Source organism: Lutjanus erythropterus, chromosome 18 (assembly GCF_056507025.1).
Source record: "Lutjanus erythropterus isolate fLutEry1 chromosome 18, fLutEry1.hap2, whole genome shotgun sequence".
NCBI classification, from domain to species: domain Eukaryota; kingdom Metazoa; phylum Chordata; class Actinopteri; order Lutjaniformes; family Lutjanidae; genus Lutjanus; species Lutjanus erythropterus.
Window position 1 is genome coordinate 24,645,143 of NC_139334.1, and position 10,721 is coordinate 24,655,863.

General features: G+C 37.8%; 1 protein-coding gene across 1 annotated transcript; it reads right to left on the reverse strand.

Moving 5' to 3' along the window:
• Positions 1-594: 594 nt before the first annotated feature.
• On the reverse strand, positions 595-10,208 carry golga5 (golgin A5). The gene is made up of 12 exons (XM_084742863.1): positions 10,026-10,208; positions 6,254-6,904; positions 5,011-5,211; positions 4,391-4,610; positions 4,182-4,305; positions 3,879-4,082; positions 3,292-3,462; positions 2,875-3,003; positions 1,875-1,973; positions 1,560-1,779; positions 1,142-1,305; positions 595-1,055 (listed from the first exon to the last, which is right to left on the reverse strand). Exons 2-12 carry the CDS (start codon positions 6,894-6,896, stop codon positions 975-977), a joined length of 2,256 nt encoding a protein of 751 aa, XP_084598989.1. The 5' UTR covers positions 6,897-6,904; positions 10,026-10,208; the 3' UTR covers positions 595-974.
• Between the last annotated feature and the right edge of the window lie 513 nt (positions 10,209-10,721).

A 10,721-nucleotide genomic window follows, 5' to 3' on the forward strand; every position in this document is an offset into this window, starting at 1 on the left:
TGGATCTTCATTATTATAAGGGTCACATTAACAGGTTTATTTTATTGCATGTACAATGTCTAAGTTATATTATGCTTTATATGGTACTATTCTTTCTCACTACACACACACACAGTTTTATAGCACATTCCTTAATCGATCATTGGTAATTGGTACCAAATATGTTTAGTCAGAGAGGGAACTACAACAAAATCTCATTTTACATACTAAATAAACCAACATGTATCCTTGTTTCCTTGTATGTTATTTAATGTATGAATCTTTCCTTATATTAATAACAACTGCACCAAGAAAAATTCCCCTGGTGACAAACATTTATATATTTACTACGTGAAACTATGTCAGAAATATCTGCCTCTGACTGTCTTAAGTTCTGTTAGTATTGAATTATAATGACTTTCTAGACACAATAATAGTAATTCAACAAACTGACTTATATGTGAAAACTGGTTAAGTTCCCCTTTAAGTTGATTAGTGGCTCAGGAAATCTGTTGGAAAAGTGCAGAAAATCTCATAATACAAAGCTGTAACACATAATATGCTTTCACTGACAACAAAAAACAAAGATAAAATAAAAAGAAAATTGCAAGTCTGTTGTTTCTTCTAACTCGTTTAATAAAAGATTCTTTTTTACATAGTGTTAAATACAATCTCTCCAGAGAACAGAGGTCTGAAAGCAGATGATGAGAAGTATAAGATGTGAGATCATGTTTGATTTAATGTCCTTTCAGCAGACCCCCAATAGAATATAGCACTCTGTAATTGTTTTAAAACTCAATGATGTTGTCAGCTATCGATCTTCAGTTGGAAACAATAAAGAATAAATCAGAGGAAATGTCTTCAATTCGTAGCATTTCTGTGCAAAACAGGGAGAGTCGGGACCCAGAGCCCATATTCTAGCAGCTTGTACCATCCTCATATTGAAGGCCATAGAACAAACATCTTTTAACACCCAACGGTCAAACTCAAGCCTTCTATCTTCCATCAGGATGGCCGTGGTGCATTTCTGGTGTGTAGGTCAGTAGGACAATCATGACCCACAGGTGCAGCACCGCCTGTAAAAAGAAGATGAAATGTTGTTCATTTGTAATGATTAACTAGTGTTCATGGAGATGGAAAATGTTATTTTCCAAGTACCTACCATGTACAGGATAACGAAAACTCTGGCCATAGGGTAGCGCCTCAAGAAGATGCCCAGTCTGATGCTGAATCGGTCGATGGTGCTCGCTGCCTTGCGTACTTTGCCGTAAACTCCTGGACTGTCCTGATCACTGAAAAGGATTGGTGTGTTTCTTTGTCGTGCCCCTGAAAACACAACACACAGATAATGAGATGTTAATGAGTACAGAGGTCACAGGTGGACTCGTTCACTACCTTTTCTCCTCACTCTCTGATGCATTTTCCCACAGCTCGGTAGCAGGAAAGGCACTGTTACCTAAAATAAATTACAGATTTCTCTGGCTTTGACCACTGGTGGAAACACTCTATTCTAAAATCTGTATCACTGCCCATTAACAATCACCTGTGTTTAAGATACAAAACAGTCCTCTCTCTCCTACCTGGTCCCTCTAGTCCGCTCATGTTGATGGCTGGCCCTCCACTTTGTCCTCCCTGAGCGTTCTTCAGCTGTTGCTCCAGACGCTCCAGCTGGAAGACCAGGGAGCTTTTCTCCGTGCCCAGAGCCTCCAGCATCGTCTGCTTCTGGATCAGTGTCTCCGTCAGCTGGTGGAGACGGTTCTCCAGCTCTGTTTGGCTGTTGCTTATGGTCTTGTTTGTCAACTGGAATAATACATCATCAGTGCTGTTTGTTAAACTGGTAAATTTAGAGGCAGTTCCCATTAGCCATGTTTTTTTCCTATCATAAAGTGACTGACCTGGTTCCTGAGTTTTTGGATTTCATCTTCTCGGTCCTTGATTCTGGTCTGCAGAGTTGTTTTGGCTCGATGTTGCTCTTCCTCCAGGTATTGCAACTCCTGTGATTTAAGAAAAAAGAAAACAGCCATAATTAGTGTGATCAGACATGCAAAAAACAATATAGCTTCATGAAAAATATATATTTATTAATTTTTAATTTTCTATAGCTGACATTTCAGTAAACCATCACTCACTACGGTGTGAGCCAATTATTGGCCTGGCCAGTGACTGAATCCATTACTCAGCATTTTTTACAATGATCAGAAATTAATTCACAAATGCACTGCTTCGACTGAAACATGCGCTTAAAGGAATTTCAGTGCAAATAGAATACAAAAGTTTTTACTAGATTCAGTCACTATTCCTTTATAAAAGTTCAGGGAGCTATTTTGTTTATTAATTAAATTTTAAGAAATGTTGCTGATACAGCTCCCTGCACTTTTTGTTTTAATAAACTGTTGAAACATTTTATTTTACCAAACATACACTAACATTGTGTTAGAATAAATTTGAATCTTTGAGTTTGAGAAACCCCAAAAAATGTATTTCAAAAATTACTAAGTGACGGTGAGTAAACAAATAAAAAATGGCTAATAATTTCCAGTTACAACCATTTAATTTTCAAGCACCCAAATGAACTGTGAGCATTTTTTAAAATATAATTTTTTGGGGGGGATTCTAAAACTCAATGATTCTAGTTTATCTAGAGAGGAAAATTAAATTACTTCAACAAAAGATCATTAGTTGGTAAAATTTTCTTTAGTTTTTTTCAAAACTCAAGAGTTTGATTTAAAGCTCAAAAATCTAGTGATGTCAGTTGCTGACATTTGATCTTTTTTTCTTTTACAGTGTAAAGGCATTTCAACAAAGTGTTGATGACAAGATTTTAATTTTTAACTGAAAATGTATATTATTAGCCCTGGAAAAAAAACACATCATTCAAACTGTACTCTCGCTTACCTGTTTGTAGCGCTCGACCTCAGCCTCCACCTCCTGTTTAGCTCTGGTCTGTAAGGCCTGTTGCTCCTCTAACTGCATCTGCTGCTCCCGCCATGTTTCTGCCTCTGTCAGGGCCTGATTCTCCAGATCCTGGGAGAGAAAGACATATCTCATTGGTACAGCCAAGTCAACAACACCTCATCTGCAGATGTTGCAGCTGTATACAAACGATAACCTCAAACCAAAGTTATAAAGAAAGCATAAACATTTGTTTTTGCAGGAGGTACACAACTCCTCACATCATACAGATATTTACTGTGCAAAACCTCCCAGTGCAGCCATCAACCATGATTTTTCATACAGGGATAAATACAGTGTCATATTATTTTGAATATACACTTTCTTTACACATGCTTTCTGCCATTTACAACCTCTCACCTGTATTTCTGTCCGAAGCGTGTGCACTTGCCCCTGCAGTTTTTGGATCTCCTCCTTCTGCATTTCCTTCTCATGACGCAGATCTTCAAGCTCCAGAGCCATGGCCCCGCTGCCGTCCAGCGTGTCCAGACCAGATCCCTCCTTCAGACTGCTGATCAACTTTTCTTTGGACTACAGGACCATTTAAAACATTATTCAAAACAGGTTAAGCTCATCGAAAAAGCCTAATAACAAACACAACAACTGAGAAAGCAATCAAAAACTAAGAGAAGACAGCAAGAGTATCATATAACCTCTGTTTTAGCTAATCTGTACTAGGTCCCAGTATCCTTTAAGAATGATTTTAAAGCTCTATTACTTGTTTACAAGGCTCTTAATGGTTTGGGACCAGCATGAACTATAGATTTTGTCATTTTATAATCCTCCATGGCATTTTGTCTTGTCTTCTGCAATTAAAACGATCACAAGAATAAGATCAGCAGTTAATAAAGTTTATTAATTATTCTGATTGTTATCAGTAAAAACAAACAGGGAAACACAATGCTAAAAAAGTTTGTATGACGTATGAAAGGGACAGTCAGTCTTACTTGAAGAATGCGTGAAGCTTTGTGCTTGTAGTCTTGTAACTCCTGTTTGGCAGTCTCAGCTGCAGCTTTGGCACTTTTCATTTGTTGTTGCAGGTCGTCAACCCTGAGCTTTTCCTCTCCACTTCGCCGCTCTGCTGCGGTCACCGCCTCCGCGAGGGTCTGTCTCTCAGCCTCCACTTTGGACATGCGGGCGGCATACTCACTCTGCACAAGACCACAGGATTAAGGATTTTAGTACTTTCCATGTGTTCGGTCTAGACTTAAATGTCATACATATGTATATAAATATATGTAAATGTGCACCTGCATCTGCCTGTAGCTGTCCTGTTCCCTCCTGAGAGCTGTTTCAGCCTCTCGCAGCCTCTCCTGCATTGTTTCAAGGGCTTTGGAATGCATGCTGCTCCCTTCTGTGTGGTCTTGAATAATTCTATAAATCCACCAAGGACAATCATATCAAAACTAATTCACAAAAAGATAGAGGTATTCTCTGCTTCAAAAGTGTAGAAGTGCACCTTGACTTTTCCTTCTGTGCCTCATCTAATGCAGCACTGCGGGACTTAAGCAGCTGATCAGCTTCATCGAGTCTAATTTTCAGGACTGCAAGTTGACCGTCTTTGGCAGAGAGGGCCTCTGTGAGGTCATCAACCTGTGACCGAAGTTCCCGTAACATGCGGCCAGTCTGAGACTGCTCGGAGTTCCATCTGTCTGCACGCAGACGTGTCTGGTTCAGTTCTACATGAGAAGAAAACCACTATAAGCTGGAGTAGGTGGTTTATTTCTGGTGTCGTTGTGCAAAAACAATCCATAATAACATTTATGGATAATGTAATTTTAATGGTCTGAGAGAAAACTAAACTTCTGCTCCTCCTCTTGCCTCTGTTTGAAAAATGTAGCCTTTGATGGGAGACTTTGGTCAGTAAGATAGTTGATTGTTGAGTCTTAGTCTCAGGTCGTCAAATACGTGCACTTTGGGTTGGGTTGGCTCGGCCCCAAAGCGTATTTGATGACCTGGGAATGAGATTCAATAATTAACTATATTTTCCCAGAATTGCTTACTGCACCTTTAATCAACAGAGAGGGAGAGCTGCAGAAATGTCGGTTATCATCTCCCCCATCTTGTCTCCTCTCTTACCATCCTGTAAGTCTTTTGCTCTCTGGATGACTGAGGCCATCTCCTGGTTGAGGGAGGCCACCTCACTGCGCAGCAGCTGGTTCTCCAGACGCAGACTGGACAGGATCTGACTCTGTGGCTCCTCTGTGGGAGGAGGAGGCACCTCCTGCCTGCTGGACTCCTGAGGAACAGCCAAGCCCGAGTCTGAACTCTCAGGTGTGTCTTTAGTGACCCAGTGGGGGTAAAGAGAAAACAAAAAATAGCATTCAGATATAAATGCCTGAAAAGAATTTGGACATAAAACAATAAAGCAAGAAAAATATAGCTGCCTTTTTTTTGTGTTGTATGGCTATTCATGTACAGGTTGACAATAATAAACAGGATTAATAACACATTAATAATATGTGAATATAATCTTTTGATATTCATATCACAACAGAGTGGCTATGTACAGACAAACAGATTATCGACTTAGATTATTGACCCTTTTACAACACTGAACTCTAATATATGTGGATATGGAAAACCACAAATGTCAAGGACATCGTAACAAAGCATTTTATGAAAATTATGAAAAAGCACATGGAAAAGAAAATAGCCCTTTTAAATGCCTGATTAAAATTATTCTTACTTCAATTTGTGAATCTAGTTATTTATTTTAATTTTAAAACTGCATTTTCAAACAGATTTTTAAATGCCATTTTTTATTAATGAATTCATTAATGTATTTTAAATCATGCACTTGCTGAGTATTTTAAGCTGTTTTTGTAAACCCCTTTTTGAGTTACGTTTTAATGGAATAAAGGTCCAATGTCCAAGATTTACTGGCAGAATATGGGTGAAACAGAGTATAATATTCATAAATATGTTTTCATTAGTGTATAATCACAGAACTGTTGTCTATTCATTACTTTAGAATGAGCTGTTTCTATCTACAGAGGGTGCAGGTCCTCCTCCATCTACGCTGCCATGTTTATACAATAGCCCAGAACAGACAAACCAAATCCTGGCTCACATTTGCAAGGGTTAGGGGCAGGTGAGCAATATTAAGTTCGTTGCAATCTACGTCTTCTAGATGCCGCTAAATCCTGAATTACTTTGTAATATAGTCTATTCATTTCTAGATTAATAAATATCATCATCATCATATTAAATATTAATTAATGCTTTATTACTATTTCTGTGACATTTGTGGTCCTCCATATGTATAGTCCATGATATATATGTATAGTCCACTCCATATATATAGTCTTTTTAATCATACCTTGGCTTTGTTCTTTAGCCGAGTTCTCCTCTGACGTTTTGATGCTGTGAGCAGACAGTGAGCTCATGCTCGAGGCCCTGGACACACCTCGGGTCGAGGGGGGTGTCGACGGAGCAGAGGGGACGGTAAGGGGAGTGGAGGAAGGAGGAGGTGTTGGGTTTTGGGTCTCAGTAACTGGAACTGCCGCTTTCACAACCTCTCTTCTTGAATCCCGCCTGTTGCTCACAGGAGGCTCCGAGCTGTTCAGAAAGTCAAAGAGCATGTCATCGTCCACATCCTGCTCGCTCTTTTTGGGCCTCACAAAGCCAGACGAGGTCTTGGCAGGGTTGGGGCCGCTGCTGCCAGAACTGGTCACGTTGGCAGTACCGGCCAGCAGGGTTGCATTGGACCTCTTGATGTTGCCAGCTGCTGCAGAGATGAAGCTGGGTGCATTGTCAGAGGATGCATAGGCGTGATGTGTCACAGCTGCATCGGTTTTGTACCCTGCAGTGTTGTATTCAGGATTTACAGTAGTTTCTCCTTCATACGATGATGAAAAGGAGGATGTTCTTGCCTGGTTTTTGGTCAGGGCAGTGGCAGCTCCCTGGTCCACTTTATTCAGGAAGTCCTCAGCTTTCCCCGCCAATTCGGCAAACCAAGACATTTTGAATCCTAATGTCAGAAACATAAAAGCACATTACCACCACTGAGGTGCACTTAACCCATAAATAAATGTTATAATCAATATTAGGGATGCATAATATTGATTTTTTTTCAGCCTTTACTGAGAATTACCTGCCTTTCATGGCCAATAATTTAACATTTTTGTATTTTAAAAAGAAACTCATATAAACTGTAGATAGGCGAAGATGTAGTGAGCAAAGACAGATGATTTAATATTATATCACTCTGACCGAACCAAATCTAACTGACATCACTATTACAACAAAAACAAAGAACAGTTCTGACTCATGAAATGTTAATTTATTTTTTTTTTTTTAGTAAAATACATCAAAAACTTCACAAATGCTTTAACAAAATTTGTCAAATTAGATTTTATTATAAGCGACATTTATTTTCTATGTCAATTAGAATAAGTGTTGGAATAATAAATACTAATATACTATATATTATAACAAATTAAAATAACATATATCTCCCATCAACAGTCCTGATATTTATCAGGCATCCATAATCAATATCTCCAAAACAAGCTGCACACAACTTCCACAGTCCTCTTAAAGGTATGACCATATAAAGTAAGTGCTTCACGTTTGCTGCAAAGTAACAAACAAAAACTTCTTTACCAGTTAGATTGGTTAAATATTTAACAGCCTTTTTTCAGAATGGCTGTTGCCTTGGACAGTCCTGTAAACAATGTATTAAAATACTTTACCCCAGACTCACTTGAGGTCACTGGAGAAAAGAAAGCAAGGACCAACTAACTAAAAAGGGTTCTGTATTCTGAAGGCCACCCATTAGACAGTGGCTTTAAAAGAATCAGAAACTCATTCAGCGAGCAACTAGTGATGCTTCTGTGTTCTTGACTTGAGAGGTCTTTTATTCCAACTGTGATCAAACTTTTTAATGAACTCTTTTAGATGTGACTGACATCCACAGCACCATTTAGCTATTAATCATATCTCTATTAATCATTGCCTTTTGATGGTGTTTTATTCATTTGTTGTGAACTGTGAATGCACTGTCTATCATTTGTTGTCTGTATGAGTTGACTTGGCGACAAGTGAGTTTCCCCGCTAAGAATTAATAAAGTGGTCTAATCTAATCTTGTCTATGTCCATGGCACGCCTTAAACACAAATAGATGGAACATCCGGGAACATGTGAGTGAGTCTGACTGGTGAAATAACCACATGTATTGTAAATGCTAACATTTTGTACACTCAACAAAAATATAAACACTTTCAGGTTGTCAAAAGTATTTATACATCAATACTTTTTCAATACCACATGAGTAAAAACAATACAATGCTAATATTCCATAATATCAGAAGTATGAAACGTTAGTATCACAATCAACTTGTTTAATCACCATCTCTATATGTCACAGCTGGATGGATGATCTTGGTAACCGAGAAGAGCTCATAAACATGATTTGAAACAAATCTGTTATCACAATTTGAGAAAAATAAACCTTTTATGTCCACAAAAGAAGTCTTGGATCTTTTACTTCATCTTATGAAAAATGGGAGCAAAAAACAAAAGTGTTGCATTTATATTTTTGTTGAGTGCATTTATTGATTGGGTCCTTGTATCTATTCTCCAGGCATATAGCAGCCCGTTTTCACCAAAGTGACTTGCAGTATGTGTTTTCATACCATGTAGGTGCAAGAGCAAAGTATCATCCAAAATGTGGAATGTAAGCCTACACCTCTTAAACAAACAGGATGACAACAAGTGACAAGTGACAAGTCCCCCTAAAGCCAAAAATATCTTTTTCTTCTCAATCCTACAGATGGATGTTTGGACTTCACTGTACAGCTGCAATGATTCATTGATGAATCAATAATTAATCGATTATTAAATTAATCACCAACTATTCTGATAATTGATTTAATCAGTATTTTTTTAAGAAGGAAAATGTCTAAATTCTCTGATTTCAGCTTCTTAAATGTGAATATTTGCTGGTTTCTTTATTTTTCTCTGACAGTGAACTGAGTATCTTTGGATTGTGTTCATAACAAGGTTTTGGGTCATCTTGGACACTGATCAATATTTTTCAGCATTTTATGGACCAAACAACTAATTAGTTAGATGAGAAAATGATAAACACACTGATCGAATATGAAAATAATCATTACAGAAACAACTTGAAAAAATAGGTCCAAACGTGGAGCACACGGACGTGCGTCTGACAAGATTGTGAGAGAACAGATTCGTTGATTAATCGAAAAAATAATCGACAGATTAATTGACAATGAAAATAATCATCGGTTCCAGCTCTGTTTTACTCTATCATTGAAAATCCCATTTTAAAGGGTGAGCTTTTGAGCATGATTTGTTATACCACAATTGTTCAAGTAGATCTATTTGTGAACTCACAGTAGCTATTAGACACAAATCAGAATTACCTGGGTAGGGTTAGGAAAAGACACCAGGGGGTGTGTCATGTAGTAAAGTGGTCCTGCAACTTATACAAGTATGATGTGCAAACTTAAAACTGCTGGTGCACATACACTGAGAATGGACTTTACAGTTAAGTTTGAGACATCTTGTGTCCAGCACAAAAACTTTGGAAATGAACAAAACTTGCATATTCAAATATTCTGACATTTTTAATAAGGTGGAATGAACTAATGTTTTTTAAAGGACTTTAATGAGGAAATTATACTTCTATTGCTTAAAAACACATGTAACACACATTATTGTTCCAAGCAAACTATCTGTATATATGTCTTTATACACGTGAGAGGGGTAGTTTAAGGTTTAGATAAGGCACTTAAGTAAAGATAAGAATATTGCAGTCATGTAAGAAGCCTGTGAGACTCGACCCAGGGTAAAATTCCCATTGAATGCACAATTATACTGTACAGCTAGCATGCTAGCTCAATAACACAACAGTGTCAAAGATGGCTAACGTTTTGTAGTTATTATAACGACACCTCATTGATTCTGGTTCAGATACATAGAAACACAAGAATTATTACACGAGTCATCAGCAACTGGTCTTACGTTATCATAAAACGAGTGTAAACACAGTTGATTCAACACAAACTCCATCACTGCTAAAGCTAACAGGCTAGCTGGCTGCTAAAGAAAAGCGTCTAGCGTACCGTTTGAAACGACGTCCGAATGTCAAAACGTCTCAGGTCATCAGGCTACCGCTGAGGTTTAACTGGTGGACATGAAAGAGAAATATCGCTTGGATTCACGCGGTCAAATGTCATTATCTGTCAAAGAGGATATTGGTGATCTTCTCAATACGTGGACCAGGAAGCTACTGCGAGCGAGGACCCCAAACAGAGTGACCTCAGAGGCGCCTGATCAAAAACCAACCAATGAGGTTTCGAACTCACAGCACCCACCTCCTTCCTAAGTTAATACTCCCCGTGAATATAAATATTAATGGTGGATAAAGTACTGAGATGTTTCAGTGGCATCATGTATCATATTTTAGTATGGATATATTGTTGGAATATTATTAGTGATGTAAACAGTATTAAAATGCTGTCAAGGTGGAGATAATTTTAGTTGATTTAATTAGAATTTTCAACTTTTTATGCTGTTGGTTAGTTTTCTATAGCATTGCATTATGTTTTAGACACTAATCTCATGTTTTATATGTAAAATCTTAATTTGTAATCTATTAACAAAAGCTGTGAAATAAATGTAGAGGAGTAAGAACAATATTTCCCTTTAAAATGTAGTGGTGTAAAAGTAGAAAGCAGAATATAAGTACTTTAAATATCTACTGAAGAACAGTATTTGACTTAGTTTCACCACTGATAAATGTAAGCAATGGTAAACAA

Bases quoted from the DNA above. Each gene is read 5' to 3' on its own strand.
- golga5 (XM_084742863.1), bottom strand. From the start codon at position 6,896: ATGTCTTGGTTTGCCGAATTGGCGGGGAAAGCTGAGGACTTCCTGAAT. The intron at 1,974-2,874 runs GTAAGCGAGAGT...CTTAAATCACAG, and splicing joins AGGTCGAGCGCTACAAACAG to GAGTTGCAATACCTGGAGGA. The intron at 1,056-1,141 runs GTAGGTACTTGG...TTCTTTTTACAG, and splicing joins TTTTCGTTATCCTGTACATG to GCGGTGCTGCACCTGTGGGT.